This window comes from Ascaphus truei, chromosome 1, assembly GCF_040206685.1.
Source record: "Ascaphus truei isolate aAscTru1 chromosome 1, aAscTru1.hap1, whole genome shotgun sequence".
Taxonomy (NCBI): domain Eukaryota; kingdom Metazoa; phylum Chordata; class Amphibia; order Anura; family Ascaphidae; genus Ascaphus; species Ascaphus truei.
Genome location: NC_134483.1, coordinates 551138085 through 551161105, shown reverse-complemented (window position 1 = coordinate 551161105; position 23021 = coordinate 551138085). Strand labels below are relative to the sequence as shown.

The 23021-nt window shown below is 46.6% G+C and overlaps 1 protein-coding gene across 4 annotated transcripts in view; it reads right to left on the bottom strand.

The window, feature by feature from the left end:
* Positions 1–23021, bottom strand: part of LOC142468087 (uncharacterized) — a 38876-nt gene continuing 15855 nt past the window's right edge. For 3 of the 4 annotated variants that reach the window (XM_075574210.1, XM_075574220.1, XM_075574229.1), the window contains 4 exons: positions 22436–22634; positions 16855–17058; positions 4973–5093; positions 1–4136 (listed from right to left, as the gene is read on the bottom strand). In XM_075574210.1, coding sequence (XP_075430325.1) covers positions 3040–4136; positions 4973–5093; positions 16855–17058; positions 22436–22513 — 1500 coding nt within the window. In that variant the 5' untranslated portion in view covers positions 22514–22634 and the 3' untranslated portion in view covers positions 1–3039. The remainder of the gene's footprint in view (positions 4137–4972; positions 5094–16854; positions 17059–22435; positions 22635–23021) is intronic. The other variant, XM_075574237.1, reaches the window with a different exon arrangement.

Genomic DNA, 23021 nt, shown 5'->3' with positions numbered 1-23021 from the left:
GTGTATGGGGAGAAGTCTCTGCAGAAGAATCTCTTCCCCCTCCTCCCAATAGACTTCACTCTCAGGCAGGAGGTATAAAAAAACACAGTGTCCTTTATTGTCTCTCTGTATTCAGCAGCACAGTTGATAGTTGCTTGTAGGGTGTCCACCCTCAAGATGTCCCTGGACTCACGCCCAGCCAAAAGGAACCAGGAGCGGTCCTAGCTCTTCCCCTATCCCCTGGTGGGATAAGAGCAAACAGTTTCCCTCCGCTCCCCTAAGGGAGGGCCTCAAACTGCCAGAGCCCTGACAGCTTGGTTTGGGTAAACCAGCCTCTCTCACGGTAGAGGCAGACTGCTAAATACAGGAAGTGCAGTGCTTTAAGTACAAGTCCAGTAGGAACCACCCCTGTGCCTGATTGGACACAAGGCCTGATTACACTACCTTCCCTGACTAAATGCACTGCTATGAGTGGGGAAAACCCATAATTACTCCTGGCAACCTACCCTTACTAGGCTTTACTGCCAGGAGGAGAGCAGACCTAAAGCCCCAAAACCAATCAGGGCTACACTAGCACAGATGATAACAGAAGGGGAGGGGGCAGTACAGAATACTAGCACAGAGGATAACAGAAGGGGAGGGGGCAGTGCAGAATACTAGCACAGAGGATAACAGAAGGGGAGGGGGCAGTGCAGAATACTAGCACAGAGGATAACAGAAGGGGAGGGGGCAGTGCAGAATTCTCAATTCCAAAGGTCTGTTTGTTCCCTGCGAGTGCATCCGATGAATCCACCAGCCAACACCTTGACTAAGGGGAATTTTCCCTGATAAAGTCGGCGTAATTGAAACGCATTGGGACACGTCAACACGCAGACAAAGGATCAGCTGGTTTGAGAGGATTCCCTTTGAGTCAAGTGTTAGGGACCCTTGAGATGTGGTCTGCCGTGTAGTGGCTCAGGGGCTTACAACACTTTGGCCAAAATATTAAACTAAAAGACCATTTTATTCAATAGATATCTATACATATATATTTAGGCACTGTACCGTGTATAGGTTTCACTGGATGTGCACTGAGCTCTGTCTGTGTTTCATGTTCTGTCTCTGGTTTTAAATACATATCGCCATGCTCAGTAGCACTCCACTGTGACACCTATATGCTTATATATATGTTGTAGTTATTTTGGGGGTTCAATATGAGCTTTCAGGTGTGTTGTATGTTTTAGAAATCTTGTTCAGCTGGTCTTAGCTGATTGGAAGGTGGCTCTTCCTATCTTGTTGAAGCTCACCCCCTCCCACATTTAAATGGTTAAAAGCTCACTCCATAGCATCTCCCACTCTCAGGGGAACTTGCTTGCTTGCAGTATGATTGTGACAAATCTAATACAGAGTGCTTTTCCTGGTAATGTACAGGTTAATAGCTTCAATCAGACTTAGAACTATGCAACTAATATTGACAGATTTATTATAAATCATTCTTCCTGGTAATGCACAGGTTATTAAGAATTTATATTAGTGTTAGGGACCCTTCAGATGTGATCTGCCGTGTAGTGGCTCAGGGGCTTACAACAGTTTTGGCCAAAAATGTCAAACTAAAAGACCATTTTATTTAATAGATATCTATACATACATATATTTAGGCACTGTACCGTGTATAGGTTTCACTGGATGTGCACTGAGCTCTGTCTGTGTTTCATGTTCTGTCTCTGGTTTTAAATCTAAGGGGAATTTTCCCTGATAAAGTCGGCGTAATTAAAACGCATTGGGACACGTCAACACGCAGACAAAGGATCAGCTGGTTTGAGAGGATTCCCTTTGAGTCAAGGTGTGGGCTGGTGGATTCATCGGTTTGCATTACGTCAGTCCCGGATAAGCGGCATCGGGATACTCCCGCCCATGAGACGGAGTCCAATACATCTGCACCGGAGAGGAGCTACTGTCTCACCAGAGAGGCTGCCAGGAAGGTTATATACCCACTTCAATATTTATATTCTATACATGGAGTTCCATTGGATTGTGTCGGACAATTTGGTCTATTGCTAAATCAAGTCAAATACGCATCACATCTCTCCGACACACAGAATCAGTCAGCCACACAGGTTCATCCTCCTCCTACATTGGAGTTATAACTCAGCGGTGCCTCACTTTATCTCTGTGAACTATTGCAACCAGATGCAGTTGTAACATTCTTGTTTATTTCATGTGTGGACAACGGTTGTCCTCTTTTGAATAAATTATTATTATTATTTACATGCTCTAGGAGCGTGTGCTCTTCTTTTTTGCCATACAATTGTTTATGGATTAAGTTCATCCTTTCAAGAGCTGCCACTTGCTCCCCAGCTGGCACTACTCCTTATTTTTGGCTCATGCAACTTAAATATTGATATTGACAATTGATATACTTGGTTATATTTACAACCACTAATATATGCATTTTTCATATTTTAGCATACATAATATTGCACATACATATCTATTAAATTGGTGTATATATTTGAGCGCTGGGTCTTTTTGCGTGCGTGCGTACACACACACACACACACACACACACACTATATATATATTATTACCCCATGTATTTTAAATGTTGTTTTGCATTAATAAAAGATTTATATTTTAAATTCAATCTCCTCGCCAGGTTTATTTGGGGTATTTCACGTTATAACAAGCTATCATTTGCCTCATTGTTTCACACCATCTGCCACTGTACAGTTACACGTTACCATCTACATGCGTTGTATGCGTTGTGAGGACTGGCTGCAGTGGCTTTCAGTGTTTCCGTTTCTACCATTATTCTCTTCCACGAGTGCACCGACCACACTCTCCCTATAGCTAGAAAGGGATCAATTTACTGTAGACTACAGTACTTCATGTTTGACTGTAAAATCAGCACAATAGTACTGGTTTATACTAAGGATGGCCCTGAAACCACCACCCTTTTCCATTTCTGTACCACAGTCCAGCCTACCAACCTTCTATTTTGTTTACATTGTCATTTCCTGAGCAAAACTTTAATAAAATACCAGTTATATAAAAAAAAAAAAAACGTAAGCAAGTAAATGGTCAATCAGAGTACGGAACATGCTTCTCTTCTGTGTGACTTCTCTGGTGTTCTACAAGACGATAGTTCCTGTTAAAACATTTCCCACATACAGAGCAAACAAATGGCTTTTCTCCTGTGTGGATCCTCCTGTGCCTGGTAAGATCACCCTTACAACTAAAGCTTATTTCACATTCAGAACAAAGAAACGACTTCTCTCCTCTGTGAATTTTCTGATGTAGAATAAGATACATCTTCCGGTTATAACCTTTTCCACACTCGGAGCAAAGAAATGATTTAGCTCCTGCATGAAGTCTCTGATGTGTAAGGAAACTTGAGTTCCTGGTAAAACATTTCCCACATTCAGAGCAAACAAATGGCTTTTCTCCTGTGTGGTTCCTCCTGTGCCTATTAAGATCACCCTTACTACTAAAGCAGATTTTACATTCAGAACAAAGAAACGACTTCTCTCCTCTGTGAAGTTTCTGATGTTGAATAAGATAGAAGTTCGTTTTATAACATTTTCCACATACAGAGCAAACAAATGGTTTCGCTCCTGTGTGAATTCTCTGATGTATAACAAGACTTGAGTTCCTGTTAAAACATTTCCCACATTCAGAGCAAACAAATGGCTTTTCTCCTGTGTGAATTATCTGATGTCTAACCAGAAGTGATTTAGCAGTAAAGCATTTCTGACATTCAGAGCACTTGTACAGCTTCACTGTGGTGTGTTTGATTTGGTGAATTGTATAAGCAGTTTCACTATTAAAGTTTTCACCACATTCACTGCTCTCATACTTCATTACTGACAAGTTCTTGTGAATTGTCTGTGCATTGGCGTGTCCTTTGTCACGCTCCTTAATATGAGTAGCTGCATATTCTGTCCCTGTATGTTCTCTGGGAGTATAAATGTGGGAGGCTGTGAGATTTCCTTCTTCCCATGAAGTTGATTCCTTAGCCATAGTTCTCACAGTGTTTCTCCGTCTTTTGCTTGGTTTAATTCGCCGCAAGCAATTTTCTCCCTGATCACTTGTAATAACACTGTTCTCTTCCTTTACACACTCTGGTGAGCAGAGAGGGGTGTGACATTCTGCAGGTGTGTTACTGCTCATGGATCCATCTGTTGGAAAGAAATGCACATTGAGTAAAGAAGTTCAATAATACATTATTTTATGAAGGAGAGGGGAGAAAAAACGGAGCACTACATCCAGTGCTGGCAAATCAGCAAATAACGACAAGAGTGCGTTCCCACAATAAAAATTAAAGCTAATTTAATCGAATAAAATAACAAACAAAAAACACCAACGCGTTTCGGACTATAGATAGCCCTTTATCAAGGTGAACTGGTCATCGGCAGGTGTTTATGATTATATCCTTACTACCGTGCTACGTGGGATCATAGTATACCAGTCATACATCTTTTTGGACAGCTATCTACTGAATGGGTTAATTTTCCAATTTTTAAGCTTACTACTTTGTTGCTTTTTCTTTAGAGCACCATACAACATTTTTTCGTATTCTAATACATTATTGTAAGCCAACATTTCTAGTTGTACATTTCCGTTGGTATAAAATACACATCCCTGATTGCAATAGGTAGGTGCTTTGGCCTTTGCCAGTTACATAAGTGGTTATATACAAGTATAAGTTATATATGTCTGGTACAGATGTAGAGGTTATGGCACCCATTAACGCAATGTGTTATTTCACAGTAGTGCTATTGAAAACACATTATTTAACTCCTTATTGTGTGCGTTAATGGTGTAATAACATCTGCTACTTCTGTATGTGGAATAACTCCAGGAGTACTCAGGTGACAGTGAAAGACAGATTAGAGAAACACAGACAGAGTTAAAATTGCAAAGAAGAAAGAATACAAAGTGTAACCTGAGCTCCTGTTTGCTGGATCCCCACAGGACTGACATCCCTATTACAATGAGAGAAACCTCCTCTTACCCAGTGAGCTGAGGTTCTGGAGATTCTCCATCATATTCTTGTAAGACACCCTGTGCCCTTCTAAATACTCCCATTCCTCCATTGAGAAATAGACAGCAACATCGTCACACTTTATAGGCACCTGAAACACAGAGAATCCCCCACTCAGTATCCAGATATAATAACTGGTCCTGTAAGAATCTTTTACTTATGGAAAGCCAGGTGAGCAAGGGAGAGAGGAAAATGCAGTCACATATTGTCACGGTAGCTTATGACAGGCTGTAATTTACACCAAAACTATATATAAAAATATATATACCTGGGTTTGAACTGGGACGAGACTTAGATATGATAAAATGTAATTTATTCCTTGATAAAGGTGAACACACAAAAAATGTACAAATAACAGCAAAATATAGACACTTACTTAAAAGATGAAAATAACGAAAACAGTCCCATCTGGACTGGCAGTTTCATACAGCAATCAGCCCAAGACATTGCATGGCATTTCTTCTCAGCAATCAAGATGGTATAGCACAACAGGCCTGATGACATGCAGGCATGAAGATCATTTGCATGAAGACAATGGGTAAAGGGTGGCTTTGACTTATATACTATGTCAAACTCATCTCTTTAACCCTAGGTGCCGCGACGGCTAGCAAAAAGTCTTTGAAGCTCTTTTGGCTTCCATGGAAGTGTGAAGTACCACCTTTACAAACAAAATTTCCCTTGGTCCCTAGGCAAAGCATAAACAATTAGCAATTTAGTCTTTGATGACCAGGCTATGTAAATTCTAGCCTTCCTGCTCATTATCATAACAGGGGGGTTGCAGTTTCTCAGAACTCAACCAAAATTTCATATTTACTGCAAATCACTTCCTAACTTCCGTTCAGAGTAACATACAGGCAGGCAAACAATATTAATACATTCCGTCACACCTGGCGCTTTCAGAGAGACCAAACATTACAGTGTAATATGAAAATTAATAGAGATATTAATATCTGGCACTTAGTAGCTGTTAGATATAAAGTGTTTAGACTCAAAAGATGGGCTAAATCCCACGAATACACATATGTAACTCTTAGCATGTTCAGCCAAGGACATCTCATAATATTCTTATATTTAATAAGGTCACTCATTCGGATTTCCTGCTTGGGGTAGCCCCCCCTCACTAAGCCCTTTGAAGCAGGGAGGACATTTGTCACCTGGTTGCAGATCACTCAGGGCAGGATACCTTTTGCTGTAAGGTGTGAGTTATAATGCTCACCCCCCCTCTAGCTTCCCTGGGTCCCGCATAGCAATTAGGTAATTACCCTTTGATCAGGGCTAGGTAACTTCTAGCAAGATGTCCTATTAGCATCCAGCTGGCCCATTCACACCTCCCTTACTCTGGGTCTTTTTGATATGCACTTCCAGAGAGGAAGCTTGCATAGGCAAGTGAATAGACTCATATGAGTCACAGCATTTGGTTCTTCATGCATTACAAAAGGGGCAGGCATTCTGCATTAGCACACCATTAGCATTCTGCCTGTACATTTCAAAAACTGCCCCAGACAGGCACTTCATCAAAAATATATGTTCCCCTTATGACAAAGTTATATTTTTAATATGTGGGTACTTGGGGGGTTCCCCTGAGGCTGCACCCCAAGACTCAGGGTGCTGGCTTACTCCGTTCCCAAATTACCAGTTTTCCGGTAACTGTTTATTCAGCACTGCATATAAGATTAACCCCTTAAGTCCCAGTGGTTGTGTTATGCAGACACTGATTAAACCAGACATTACAATGGAACAGGGGAAAATACATTTACAGGTTATAACAAGGGATAAATCACATTTCTGGGCCTCAGCCCAGTTAACCCCTTGTCTCCCTGGCGAGGTGAGAGGGGGGCCATTGGGGGGTAACCCCGTTAATCCCGGGCCAAACCCTCACGATCGTCACACATATGTAGCCCTACTTCCCCTAGGGTACAGGAAGACTACCAAATCTGTGTAACCTGTTGACTCGCAGGGCCAGAGCCTCTGCCACGGAGAGCCTGGGGCAATGTGTATATGCGTATTGTCTCTTATCAGATGCAGCGCCTCCACCTGCGATGGCTCCCAGCAAAGCGGGAGTTGTTCCTCACAGGACACCAACACAATGATATTCACACAGGGTGTATAAGAACTAATAACTTTACTAACAGTCACCATATATAACCTCATATGCATAACATTCGTATTCTTCCCCAAGGAGTCACAACTAGCCAAAGCGTCTCGCAGGACGCGACCCTCCACCGTGTTCAAGGTCCCACACTGCAAACCCCCTCCCACAAGTGTGTGTGTGGTGACTGCGCAGCCACTAGGATGAGTGTGTTAGAGTTGGTGCACTTAGTAGAGAGTTACCTGCCGAGCGCTCCTGCACTTGGACCCGCAGACAGATCTTCGCAAAGGATCCACAGACACGGGGCCCTCCGCGATGCTCCTCCGGGGCGATCGCACCCGGGTGGATAATAATGTCTCTGAGGAGGTTTGGTCCCAAACCTCTGTTACACTCTGCAGCAACCTCTGTGTCTCTGTCTTGACACAAATACTGGGGCAGGTTCCTAGACTGGGGCCTGTCCCTATAGTACCACAAGCTGACTGTGACTCAGGGGCCTGACTGGGGCATAGGGGGAAGTTCCTGGCCTAGTGTTGAGGCTACTTGCCTCTCTACACACGAGCTCCTTCCTCTTCCCCTTCCTGGTCTGGTCTGCCCAATGTCCTCCCCTGCGCTACCACATATCCTCTTCCTGCGGGGCTCCTGTTGCCCTATTGGCTCCCTGGCGTCACCTGGTCTGTCTGGTGCTCACGGGACTTGTAGTCCCCTGCTCTAGCCCTCCTCTCATTGGCCTGGGCTTCGCGCGCTACCGCAACCACTCCCTGCGCATGTGCAATCTCTCTGCACCGCTGCATCGCGGACTCACTGCGCATGCTCGTATACCAAAATGGCGGCACCCTGAGCGCACGGCCCACCGCGGAGCCTCCCAGACACCGGAGCACTTCCTGCACGCTCTGCAGCCTTCCCTGACTCTCCCATAGCAGCGGAGGTAGGGGCAACCTGGGGGACCTGGCTACATCCTCCCCCTCGTAGAATCCAACGACCCCGCTTGGAACAACCTTACAGTAACTCGCATAACTTCACGCACAGGTTATATAATAAAAATGCATAAGATACATATAACTTATCACATCTCTATATTAAATTGTACATCTCGCTGAACATGACAATAACAGACTTTACTCTATTGCGAGTCCACTGCTGAGCCTCATAATGGGGTGCCCCGAACTGATCATAGGTCATCCTCATTGGAGGCTGCCCATCTCTTTGGCTCCGGCGGAGTTGTTCTTCAGTCACTCCCTAGGGAGAGTGACCTGTATAGTCCTGAGGCACAGCCTCTTCCCTTGAGGGGAGTAATGTCTCTGAATAGTCACTTGCCGGTACAAAGCATGGACTCTGAGGATTTAAGGGCTGACTCTCTGGAGCCACCCTAGCAGAGGCTTGATTGATTACGGGGCTCTTTACCCGTAGCTCCTCCGGGAGATGCCCGTTGATTACGAGGGCCCCTTTGAGATTGTCTCTCCAGAGGATTTTCAGAGGTGGTATCGTTTACAGTCTCTTGGCCAACCTCATGTGAGTTCGGCTCACCATCCAAAGGTATAGCCTGTAGTTCAGACTCATCCTCTCCGATCTGGGGAATGGGAAGTAAATGATTCCTGTGCCATACCTTTACCCGACCCTCTGAGTCTTTGATACGGTATACCTGGAGGCAAGGCATCTGGGACTGCACCTCATAGACACCGTGTCGCCAACGGTCGGCCACCTAATGTTTTCCAGGTACTCCCAGATTGCGGAGAAGTACGGCGTCGCCAGGACGGATTTCACGGTGTTTAACCTTGTGATCATAACGCTTTTTATTTCCCGCATTTAGTTTCTCTGTAGACTTTCTGCCTGCTGATTCGCTTGCTGTAGAGTCTCCTGAAGCCGCCTTACATATTTGAAGTGATTAGCATTTTGAACTCCATCAGTAGATATTCTTAGCCATATATCCACGGGCAGCCGAGCCTCTCGCCCGAACATGAGGAAATAGGGGGAGAACCCAGTAGATTCATGTCAAGTGCAATTGTAAGCATGCACTAATGTTTCTACATGTCGACTCCACTCAGTCTTCTGTGTCCCTTTTAAAAGGTACCCAACATGTCCAGCAAAGTCAGATTGAATCGTTCTGGTAAGGCATCACCTTCAGGATGATAAGGAGAGGTTCGCGACTTGGTGATGCTCAGATGTTTTAGCAACTCCCGAATTAATTTACTCTCAAAGTCTCGGCCTTCATCAGAATGCAGTCTGTTAGGGAGACCGTAATGTATGAAAATATTTTCCCATGGAATCTTGGCTACTGTAATGGCTTTTTGATCCTTGGTCGGAAAAGTCTGAGCATATCTGGTGTAATGGTCTGTGATGACGAACACATTGCATATTCCTCTGGTGTCAGGCTCAATGCACAGGAAATCCATACACACTAAGTCCATGGGACGTGAACTCTTCAGATGGCCCATTGGGGCTGCTCTGGTTGGGAGAGTCTTTCGTTGAATGCACCCGACACAACGTCGACAGTGGCGCTCTACTGCCTGTCGCATTTTTGGCCAGAAGAACCTCTCTCTCACAAGTCCGAAGGTCTTGTCAACACCTAAGTGCCCGTGCTCATCATGAAACGCCCTCAGGACCATATGCTGTAGGTTCCTAGGAAGTACCAGTTGTCGGCTGCTTGGGTGATCGTGGTAGTTCACTACTCTATAGAGCAGACTGTCACTTATCTCAAACTTGTCAGCTTCTCTCATAAGAATGCCCACCACATCACTAGGGGTGTGCTTCAGCAGAGCTGGCCGATTTTTCTGAACAGCGTAGCGTATGGTGCCAGCTATCGGATCACGACTTTGATAGTGCACCATATTTTTCCGGGATATAATCTTGTCTGGAGTAATATGCATCCCACTTTGCTTTGGGATTACTTTGGACTCACACCCCAGAGAATCCGCAATTCTAAATTCAGAGAAAGTTACTTGATCGTCGATAATGGCCGCAGTACAACACATAGCCCTCAGTCCAGGTCCCGGGATTTCCTCCCACTGGTCGTCATCCAGGGTGGCATCTAGTCCAGGTCTTCAAGACAGTGCATCAGCTCCAACGTTCAGCGGCCCGGGCTTATACTTCAGAGTGAACTTATAATAAGACAGGGCAGCCAGCCACCGATGTCCAGACGCATCCAGCTTAGCGGAAGTCATGATGTATGTGAGATGATTATTATCCGTTCGCACTTCGAAAGCAACTCCATATAGATAATCATGGAGCTTATCCACCACAGCCCACTTCAGGGCCAGAAACTCTAACTTATGCACAGGATAATTCTGTTCGCTGGGTGTTAGGCTGCGACTAATGTAAGCTACCGGCCGAAGTCCTGACGGGTGTTTCTGGTGTAGTACAGCGCCTAGTCCATTGAGACTGCGTCTGTAGAACGTAAGGTTGTTCTGGGTCAGCATACGCAAGCACGGGTGTAGCCGTCAGACTTCTTTTTAGGCCCAGGAAGGCCTGCTCACACTCTGGCGTCCATTTATCACCAAACGATTGACGAGCAGATGCCGCTTTGCGTCCCGTGTCCTCCGGATATATTTTGAGGAGGTTGTTAAGAGGTTTGGCCCAGCGGGAGTACCCTTCCACAAAACGACGATAGTACCTACAGAAACCCATGAAAGAGCGCAGTTCCATAACATTGTCGGGCCGTGGCCAATTCACTACAGCTTCTACTTTGTCCGGATCTGTGCCTATCCATTCTGCGGACACTATATGTCCGACATACGTCACTGAAGTCCGGCAGAACCGACATTTGTCTAGGGACAATTTCAGCCCTCCTTTCGCCAGGCGGACCAGCACTTTTAGAAGCCGCTGCTCGTGTTCCTCCAGTGTCTTCCCGAATACAATGATGTCATCCAGATACACTAGGCACACTCTAGGGTTCAGATCCCCTAGGGTTTTCTTCATTAGCCGCTGGAAGGTGGCCGGTGCTCCACAGATGCCCTGCGGCATTCGAGTAAATTGATAAAATTCCAAGGGGCAGATAAAAGCTGTATTTTCCGATCTTCCAGGCTCATGGGTACTTGATAATATCCCAACCTTAGATCCAGGACACTAAACCACTGGCTCCCATTTAAAGTGTTCAGGATTTCCTCTATTCGAGGAAGGTTATATTGATCCAGAACCGTGTGATTATTCAACGTCCGATAATCCACACACAGTCTCACTGATCCATTTTTCTTCCTCACGACCATGATGGAGGAGGCGTAGGGGCTCCTTGACTCTGTAACAATCCCGGCTTCTTCCATCTCGTGGATCAAACCTCGTACATCCTTGAAATCCCTAGGGGCGATACGGCGGGAGCGTTCACGGAAAGGGGTCGTGTTATTAAGGCAAATAGTATGTTGGGCACTGCGACTGCACCCTACATTCATCTTGCTGATGGAGAACACTTCTCGTCGGCCCTCTAATTTGGCCCTCAGCTGGTCTCTCCACTCATCTGGCAGCACTGACAACCCAAAATCGAAATTCAACCTTCCGGTGGGTTCATGGGCAGTTGCGGCGTTAACTCAAAATGGTTCTTCCACAGAGCTGACAGGATATATTCGCCCCAATCTTTGTCCTGCATCTATAGCCATAGTTAAGGGAGATAGATTTTGTACAGACACCTGGGTCCGACGTGGAATGGCGGAAGTCCAGTCCCTTATTTCTGGTATTATCTTGTATCCTCTTCGGGCATCCTCCTCAGGGGTACTTTCCAAGGCGAATAGATGCTCAGCTTCATCTCAATCTGTATAGGAACACCAGATGGACATTCGCTGCAATCCCCCAGGTGGGATTTCAGTCAGTCATGATCGTCCACAGAAGAGTAATCCATAACTGTCGCGTACAGACACTTTAGGGTCCTCTTCCACTTTAATGAGCTGCAGCTGAAGGCTACACATGGGAAACTTGTTTGTCTCTTGTAAGTAGGCCCGAATGACTGCCCGCACAATATCAGCATTGGTTCCCAAAATGATCGGGTATTTAGGCAACTCTTGAGGTTCGGGACACACTAGTGCCTCGACTTCCATGGACCATATGCTGTAGGTTCCTAGGAAGTACCAGTTGTCGGCTGCTTGGGTGATCGTGGTAGTTCACTACTCTATAGAGCAGACTGTCACTTATCTCAAACTTGTCAGCTTCTCTCATAAGAATGCCCACCACATCACTAGGGGTGTGCTTCAGCAGAGCTGGCCGATTTTTCTGAACAGCGTAGCGTATGGTGCCAGCTATCGGATCACGACTTTGATAGTGCACCATATTTTTCCGGGATATAATCTTGTCTGGAGTAATATGCATCCCACTTTGCTTTGGGATTACTTTGGACTCACACCCCAGAGAATCCGCAATTCTAAATTCAGAGAAAGTTACTTGATCGTCGATAATGGCCGCAGTACAACACATAGCCCTCAGTCCAGGTCCCGGGATTTCCTCCCACTGGTCGTCATCCAGGGTGGCATCTAGTCCAGGTCTTCAAGACAGTGCATCAGCTCCAACGTTCAGCGGCCCGGGCTTATACTTCAGAGTGAACTTATAATAAGACAGGGCAGCCAGCCACCGATGTCCAGACGCATCCAGCTTAGCGGAAGTCATGATGTATGTGAGATGATTATTATCCGTTCGCACTTCGAAAGCAACTCCATATAGATAATCATGGAGCTTATCCACCACAGCCCACTTCAGGGCCAGAAACTCTAACTTATGCACAGGATAATTCTGTTCGCTGGGTGTTAGGCTGCGACTAATGTAAGCTACCGGCCGAAGTCCTGACGGGTGTTTCTGGTGTAGTACAGCGCCTAGTCCATTGAGACTGCGTCTGTAGAACGTAAGGTTGTTCTGGGTCAGCATACGCAAGCACGGGTGTAGCCGTCAGACTTCTTTTTAGGCCCAGGAAGGCCTGCTCACACTCTGGCGTCCATTTATCACCAAACGATTGACGAGCAGATGCCGCTTTGCGTCCCGTGTCCTCCGGATATATTTTGAGGAGGTTGTTAAGAGGTTTGGCCCAGCGGGAGTACCCTTCCACAAAACGACGATAGTACCTACAGAAACCCATGAAAGAGCGCAGTTCCATAACATTGTCGGGCCGTGGCCAATTCACTACAGCTTCTACTTTGTCCGGATCTGTGCCTATCCATTCTGCGGACACTATATGTCCGACATACGTCACTGAAGTCCGGCAGAACCGACATTTGTCTAGGGACAATTTCAGCCCTCCTTTCGCCAGGCGGACCAGCACTTTTAGAAGCCGCTGCTCGTGTTCCTCCAGTGTCTTCCCGAATACAATGATGTCATCCAGATACACTAGGCACACTCTAGGGTTCAGATCCCCTAGGGTTTTCTTCATTAGCCGCTGGAAGGTGGCCGGTGCTCCACAGATGCCCTGCGGCATTCGAGTAAATTGATAAAATTCCAAGGGGCAGATAAAAGCTGTATTTTCCGATCTTCCAGGCTCATGGGTACTTGATAATATCCCAACCTTAGATCCAGGACACTAAACCACTGGCTCCCATTTAAAGTGTTCAGGATTTCCTCTATTCGAGGAAGGTTATATTGATCCAGAACCGTGTGATTATTCAACGTCCGATAATCCACACACAGTCTCACTGATCCATTTTTCTTCCTCACGACCATGATGGAGGAGGCGTAGGGGCTCCTTGACTCTGTAACAATCCCGGCTTCTTCCATCTCGTGGATCAAACCTCGTACATCCTTGAAATCCCTAGGGGCGATACGGCGGGAGCGTTCACGGAAAGGGGTCGTGTTATTAAGGCAAATAGTATGTTGGGCACTGCGACTGCAGCCTACATTCATCTTGCTGATGGAGAACACTTCTCGTCGGCCCTCTAATTTGGCCCTCAGCTGGTCTCTCCACTCATCTGGCAGCACTGACAACCCAAAATCGAAATTCAACCTTCCGGTGGGTTCATGGGCAGTTGCGGCGTTAACTCAAAATGGTTCTTCCACAGAGCTGACAGGATATATTCGCCCCAATCTTTGTCCTGCATCTATAGCCATAGTTAAGGGAGATAGATTTTGTACAGACACCTGGGTCCGACGTGGAATGGCGGAAGTCCAGTCCCTTATTTCTGGTATTATCTTGTATCCTCTTCGGGCATCCTCCTCAGGGGTACTTTCCAAGGCGAATAGATGCTCAGCTTCATCTCAATCTGTATAGGAACACCAGATGGACATTCGCTGCAATCCCCCAGGTGGGATTTCAGTCAGTCATGATCGTCCACAGAAGAGTAATCCATAACTGTCGCGTACAGACACTTTAGGGTCCTCTTCCACTTTAATGAGCTGCAGCTGAAGGCTACACATGGGAAACTTGTTTGTCTCTTGTAAGTAGGCCCGAATGACTGCCCGCACAATATCAGCATTGGTTCCCAAAATGATCGGGTATTTAGGCAACTCTTGAGGTTCGGGACACACTAGTGCCTCGACTTCCATGGGATGGGATTTCCCAGTATTCAACTGCAGGATTTCCAGACACACAGTCACGATACCGTCAATGGGATAGTCTTCACTGCTCAATCCTCGTACTTTCATATTTTCTGCTGACTTCAACGGTCTCTTCTGCAGGTGTTGGTCATAAAACCCTGTGTCCAGCAATGCTGATGAATAGATACCGTCCACTAAGACACGTATGAGGGCTACAGGTCTTACTCTAGCGTTTTCATCGGTGATGGTGTTGTCCCCAGCGGTAGGGGCTCCTTCTTGGTCCTCTGGCGGTCGGCATCCCATCTACTCGGAGAACTCCTGGGTTCCCCCATCCGCTGTGTAGACCCCACAGACCATAACGTTAGGAGGAAATTTCTTGGGGGACGGGCTCCGGCCTCGGCGTTCTCCCATATGACAGTCATAGGGATAGGTGGCCCTTTCTTCCACACTTGAAGCACACCAAGTCACGGGGCGGCGTGTGGCGGTTATAGGGAGGGGATGTCCGGCTGGAATATCTTGGCTTATCTACCGTTGACTTGACGGGGGTTTCCTCCTTCTTCTCGCTAGACCCCTTGCTCTTTGGGGTAGATAATCCTTTGGATTTCTGAGGAGAATGTAGCAACAGATGAGCCTCATGTTCCTTGACCTGGCGTAGTAGGCCCGTGAATGTGGGAGGGCTCCCTCGCATGAGATTGTCGCGAATCATATTAGCTATGGGGTGATTGGGGCTGGAACCCTGCAGGTACTGCTTGCGAAGGTACTCATCCATTTGGGAAGCGAGGACAACCTTGCGATGGAGCAAAGGCCCTAGAGCTATTTGCACACGATGGATGAAGGCCGACAAGTCTTCTCCTTCCTGCTGATTAATGGCGTAGTACTTAGCCCACAAGGCTCCGTCATCTTCCGTTACTCCATAGGCTTCCGTCAGAAACTCCACTATCAGCCGAGAAGTTAGGTCAAGGTACTGTTCCCGGTGAATACTGGCCAGGGTAGAAGCGGGGGGTTTCAGACACTCCATGAGACGTTGTCGTTTGACCGCCTCTGTACAAGACCTTTCCTCCATCACTGTCGTGGTGTGTTCCTTCCAAGGTTCTATCCCCTCTTCTCCCGTAGGCGTGGGAAGAACCCCAGAGAAGGTTTTCAGTTTCCTGCAATTTTGAGAATGAGACGCCAGGGTCAACGCCTCGACTAAGGATGGTAGGCTTGGCGGGGGGGTCAGCTGGCTTATCTTTTCTGTGAGATTCTGTATCATGTCCCTCAACAACTCCGCTTCTTGGGACACAGGATCTGTGATGGCCAAATTCAGACTGGCAGCTACCGGCCTCACTCTTTGGATAACTGGCAGATAAAGGGGTCTGGCCGTCCTACCTTTGTACTTCAGTTTGGGGTTCCACTAAAGGATAGATAAGCGGACTTCCGCCTGGTGGCGCATTAGGGAGTTGCAGAAACTGTGGGGCCTGCGGTTCCATGAGGACAATGTCTCTATGACAATCAACCAGGAGGGTATTCCACTGGGGATTTTTGTCTATTTCAACATCCACCAGGCGGGCTTTTGAGAATCCTGGTAGTTGCCTTAATGCAGTTTGCAACGTCTCTAATGGCAGGGAGATAGGTACCTGACTCACTGCAACCACTCTATGTGAGGGCGTGTGTTGCTGCCGCGCCCAGTCGCATACACTCTGGCGGGAAGGTAGTGCCATGATCTACACGATAATTTATTTGATTTTTAGGCACCCCAGGCCTTAATCTCAGCAGCGCCTCCAAATGTAGCCCTGCTTCCCCTAGGGTACAGGAATACTACAAATGCTGTGTAACCTGTTGGCTCGCAGGGCCCGAGCCTCTTCCACGGAGAGCCTGGGGCAATGTGTATATGCGTATTGTCTCTTACCAGATGCAGCGCCTCCACATGCGATGGCTCCCAGCAGAGCGGGAGTTGTTCCTCACAGGACACCAACACAATGATATTCACACAGGGTGTATAAGAACTAATAACTTTACTAACGGTCACCATATATATCCTCATATGCATAACATTCGTATTCTTCCCCAAGGAGACACAACTAGCCAAAGTGTCTCGCAGGACGCGACCCTCCACCGTGTTCAAGGTCCCACACTGCAAACCCCCTCCCCCAAGTGTGTGTGTGGTGACTGCGGAGCCTCCCAGACACCGGAGCACTCCCTGAACGCTCTGCAGCCTTCCCTGTCTGTCCCATGGCAGCGGAGGTAGGGGCAACCTGGGGGACCTGGCTACACATAGAACAAAGTTTGTACAAGACCAGGCTGAATGAAGACATAAAGACGGTAAAATGTAACAGTGCCCAGCAGCCCTCACCTCTCCGGTCAGCAGGTGAATGATCTTGTTGGTGAGTTCCAGGATCTTCTCAGACATCAGCTTCTTGTCATTGCTTCTCTCATGTATCAGGGAGTTAGTTGGATGATCCATGTCGGGTCTCTGGGACCTGCAGAATCCTTCTGGCACACAGGGCCTGCTGCTGTCTGTGACATGCTCACCATGCTTCTTCACAACTATACAATCCTACATATAGAGAGACAGTAATAAATATCACTGTGCAGAGTAAGAGACACACGTGGATATGTGTCATATTCCTGCAGATTTGTTGCTTATCAGTAATAGGGACAAATCTCGTGTCACCAGTTCTATACTCACATAATCTATTCAGTGGCCTCCCCACCAATTCTGTCTATTGTATCACTGACTTTACTGCACCACACTCACTGACCCCACTGTGCCAATATGAGCACAAAGGTCATGGATTGTACAAATATCACATTACACATAATATGTAATAATTACAGGACTTGTGCCATTCTGAGGCGATTACAGAATAATGTAACACAGGCACAATGCATGCATGTGATAATCTATATAATACTGTACATGTTATCTCTTCTTTCACTCCCTACACACGGATGTTTGAATGAGTGCGCATCCGTTAGGACCTCAGAGGGATATATCTCTGCCCCCTGCTACACAATTGGGTCTGCAAGGAGAGATACGAGTGCACTTCTCAACCTTGACCGACAGCACTTGACACGAGTTTCGATGGCAACGACAGGTCCAGACGAGGCTGCCGTAGACACGTCGGCGCGGACTGACATCAAGTCGCCTACTTAAGGAGTACCGCCGGAGCTCCCCTTCTGCAGAGTCACATCCTGAGGCACACAGGAACGGAGCACGAGCACAGATACGCAACAAACAGCTTTTGGAGCAAACAGACTTTTCCTCTACCACGCACACTCAGGGAAGTACCACGGGTCTCGTTTCATGTGGAAATGGGCCCCCTGCACCACGCTGACTGGTGGACATTGTTTCGCACTTATTCGTGATTGAACAAATTCAGTTGGGTAAGTATCTTCCGTGCTGTATTTTGTGCCCCATTGTATGGTTTGTGTCTTATACACTTACAGGATACTTTACTTCACGTAGTGACTCTTGCTTTGTGCCACACGTGGCTTTAGACTGTCACTCTGTGCCTTACATAGATATGCTTTTATACCATGTAGCTCATTACTTGGATATCACATACAGACAGTGGCTAGTTTATTCTATTAATCCAGGAATATTGATACCGCCCCTTTCTTCCTTAAATACCTTTTCCCAGACAATGGTTACAGGAATACCTCTGATCTTGTGATAAATCTCTCATGTTGCATCTATGTTCATCATTACGGATACGCTTTAATCATTACAAGTTATTTTGTATTCAAGCTACTTGCTTTCTGTGATTTTTCACTGCTGAGACCCCACACACTTTTACAGTTTCACGCATGTTCCCCTGTTCCAGAGCACTGAAGCTTGTTTAACAAGATAATATGATCAACAGTATCAAAAGCCTTTGCTAAATCTAGGAATATTGTACCAGTAAGTAGTCCCCGTTCCATTCCACACTGGATCTCATGGCAAACCTTTAAGAGCGTAGCTACCATGGAGTGTTTGGGGCGAAAGCCAGATTGGAGTTGCTAAGGAAATTTGTCTTGGTATAGTAAACTCTTAGTTGGGAGTGGACACATTTTTCCATGACTTTGGATAGAATTGGGAGAAGTGAGATTGGCCTGTAGTTGAGACAGTGTTGTTGTCCCCACTTTTGAAGATTGGGAAAACTCTGCCAGATTTTCAGGTCTGTGGGATATGACCTGCAGACAGGATAGAGTTGATTAGGGAGGCAAGTGGTATGGCAATGGCTGGAGCACCAAGTCTTAGACTGGGTCCCCGGTGCCTGCTGCAGCACGCGCTATGGCGGGCGCCTCCGGGACAAGAACCGCAACTCAGGGGCCGGGCCCACTACCTGCCTCGGCCGCCGCGCTGCGCAAGCAGATTTATCTGAAGACAGGAAAACTGTGTTCAGGACTTACGACTGAGCACTAGGCCACGCCCCCGGTGGTTCAGCCAATGAGGGCGAACCTGCCTGGTGACGTATGAGCCCCATGGCCCGTCACCCCTCCCCCCCGTCTTTCCCCCTGCAGCTCAGCGCAGGCCACAGCTGCTCGCACCGCTAGCCTGGCAGGCGTCCGTGCAGCGCCGACACCGGGACTTCAGTCTTAGGAACTTTGATTGCACCAATAGAGCAAATAGAAGAGGAGGTGGAGTATGTCTATATGTTAAACCGGATCTAAAACCTATTATAAGGGAAGAGGTTTACAGATCTAACTGCCTGTTCTGTACCACTTCACGGGACACATGTATGAGGGGAAGGATGAACATGTAGAGACCGTGTGGATAGAAATTAGCAGTGGGGGTAAAAGTATAAAGAAAATGTTTGTGGGAATATGCTATAAACCACCAAATATCTGTGAGATTGAGGAAGCTAAAATACTTTTGCAAATGGAGAAGGCATCAAAACGGGGTCATGTTTGCATAATGGGGGATTTTAATTATCCAGACATAGACTGGGGCAATGAGATTAGCGTTACAGCCATCTTTGGCTAAGAGCACTTTTACCCATTCCTGTTGTTAGTACAAGTGTGGGCGCAGATGGTAGTTACCCAAGGGTGGTGTTTAGGCCGTGTGGGAGGGTAGCGCGAGGGGTTAACCCCTTCATTACCTTAGCGGTTGTAACCGGTAAGGTAATGAAGGGGTTAACTTCTACTGACACCGTCTCGCAAGGCCTAAACACCCGCCCTGGGGCAACTACCACCTTCGCCCAACCCCTGTACCAACAACAAAATCAGTGCCTGCTATTTAACCCTTTCATTACATTAGCGGGAGGTAAGAAGGTAATGAAGGGGTTAACTCCTCGCGCTACCCTCCCACACGGCCTAAACACCACCCTTGGGTAACTACCACCTGCGCCCACCCTTGTACTAACAACAGGAATGGGTAAAAGTGCTCTCAGCCAAAGATGGCTAATAGCGTTTTTCCCCATTCAAAATTTTTTACAGTGCAAAACATAAACACCCCCCCCCCCCCCCAACACATACAGTACAGTAATGGGAAAAATGTATATTATCCAGATATGGATAATGGTGCATTTGTCCATTAAAAATAAAACCAGCCAGCATAAAGTAAACTAAAGTTCTACTTACCCCTGCCAGGATGAAGGCCGTCCTCATCATCGTCCTTCGCATCCTTGTCCTCCATTGGCAGGAACATAATAAAAAATAAAAAATAAAACTAATGCCCACTAACCCTTAATCATCTTAGCGGTTAGTAACCACTATAGTAATTAAGGGGTTAACCTCCCTCCACCGCTACCCACCTCGGGCACCTACCCCCACCCTCCAACACATTGATTGGCACAGTGGTAAAACCATGCCCATAATATGCCACTATGGCAATTAATGAGAAAACTACAAATAAAAAACCAAGCACCAAATAAAATACATTACATTTCAAGAACAATTTTTTTTTCTAATAAACCAATTGATTGGCACAGTGGTAACACCATCCCCATATAATATGGGAATGGTTTGCCACTATGGCAGTCAATGGGCACCCTAAAAAAAAAAAAAAAACCCCACCAAAAATACAATACATAACAATTAAATTAAAACAAGCATTTGGGGGGAAATGCATTGCTTGTCACTGGTAATGAAGGGTTAACTCCTCCCACAACCTTCCCGGTAGGCCTAACCACCCACCCATGGACAATTAGCTTCCTTCACCCACCCCTGTACCCCCAATAAACAAGCTACTAGGCCTTAACCCCTTCATTGCCTTAGCGGCATTAATTTCAGCCTCGGGACCCCCTGCATCCTGAGTTACAGGCCCCGTTATGTGATGCCGGTATCCCCGCCATGTTTAAATCTCCCACGTCATGTGACCAGGAGATTTACATGCACAGGTGAAACCGGCACCCCATACCGGGGCCTGTAACTCGGGAAGCAGGGGATCCCCGAGGCTGAAATCAATGCGGTTCAGCTCATGAGACCCCCTGCTCCCGCACACTATTATTACCAATGAATATTTAAAGTACACGATCGCCTGTAAGAGCCGTGCATGGAGATGCAGCTCTGTCCATGCAACTCTTCCAGGCTGCAGTTTAAACAAACACTTTCTGTGCGATAAGACTTAGAAGAAAAAAAAATAGTACGATCCTGCATTGTTTGACCGCACTTTTAAAAAAAAATTGTGTTTTTTTTTTTAGAGAATACCGTTTTGATACACGTTTTATATTGCGGTAAATCAATGCAAAGTCGCTCGCCAATGCACTGAATTTATCGAGGTTTAGTGAAAAGGCCCCTTAAAGACAGAAAGGATGGAAGCAGCATATCAGAATTATAAACAATGCAACAAACCAGGGTAATGCAGTTGATGTGGTCTACTTAGATTTGCAAAGGCTTTTGATACGGTTTCACACATGAGGTTGGTGTACAAAATAAAGCAAATTGAACTCAGTAATAATATATGCACCTGGATTGAAAACTGGTTAAAGGACAGACAACAGAGGGTTGTCATAAATGGAACTTTTTCAGGTTGGACTAAAGTCGTGAGTGGAGTACCTCAGGGATCGGTACTGGGACCCCTGCTTTTTAACTTGTTTATTAATTACCTTGAGGTTGGCATCGAGAGCAAAGTCTCCATCTTTGCTGATGATACTAAATTGTGTAAGGTAGTAGAATCAGAGAAGGATGTAATTTCTCTTAAGAAGGACTTGGAGAGACTGGAAACGTGGGCAGGTAAATGGCAGATGAGGTTTAATACAGATAAATGTAAGGTTATGCATTTGGGAAACAAGAATAAACAGGCGACTTGTAAATTAAATGGAGATATATTGGGGGAATCCTGGATGGAGAAGGATTTAGGAGTGCTTGTAGACAGCAGGCTTAGCAATAGTGCCCAATGTCATGCAGTAGCTGCAAAGGCAAACAAGATCTTATCTTGCATCAAACGGGCAATGGATGGAAGGGAAGTAAACATAATTATGCCCCTTTACAAAGCATTAATAAGACCACACCTTGAATGAGGAGTACAACTTTGGGCACCAATCCTAAGAAAAGACATTATGGAACTAGAGCATGCACAAGGAGCAGGGAGGCCTGTTACCAGTGTGTTACAATAATCCGGATGGGAGAGGATAAGGGCATGCACAAGGAGCAGGGGGGCCTGTCAGAAGAAACTGTAGATCTTGGCAATGTTACGGAGGAAGAAGCAACACATTTTTGTCATGCCGTGAATGTGACCGGAGATGGAAAGGGAGGCGTCAAATGTCACTTCAAGGCAAGGTGTGAATAGATATATCTGCATAGAGATGATACCCAAGGTCAAAAGAGTTGATGAGGTCACCAGGTGATAATGTGTAGAGAGAAAAGGAGAGGTCCCAGGACAGAGCCCCGAGGTAAAACCAAAAGACAGATTAACAGAAGATGAAGACATGTTACCAACAGAGACAGGTCCCGGCTGTAGTGAGAGAGATAGGAGTGATGTCATTATGACAGTCACCAGCAGCTCTCACCTCTCCGGTCAGCAGGTAGATAATCTCCAGGGTGTGATCCAAGATCTTCTCAGCCATCGGCTTGTTGTCCTTGTTCATGATCAGTGAGTTAGTCAGATGCTCCAAGAATGGGCTCTGGTCCGTGTGGAAGTGTCTCACCCCGTGGTGACCTCTGCAGTTACTGGAATATATTGTACTTGTATTTCACAGCAATATCATCCTATACATGGGGAGAGATGGATGTATATATCACCCTGCAGTGACAGAAAAGGATACAGTGGAATAAGTGTCCCTCCTGCCTGTGTCACCCTGCAGTGGGAGGGACAGATGTGAGGGGCTGTGTGTCCTGTCTGTGCCACCCTGCAGTGGGAGGGACAGATGAGAGGGGCTGTGGGTCCTGTCTGTGTCACCCTGCAGTGGGAGGGACAGATGTGAGGGGCTGTGGGTCCTGTCTGTGTCACCCTGCAGAGGGAGGGACAGATGTGAGGGGCTGTGTGTCCTGTCTGTGTCCCCCTGCAGTGGGAGGGACAGATGTGAGGGGCTGTGGGTCCTGTCTGTGTCACCCTGCAGTGGGAGGGACAGATGTGAGGGGCTGTGGGTCCTGTCT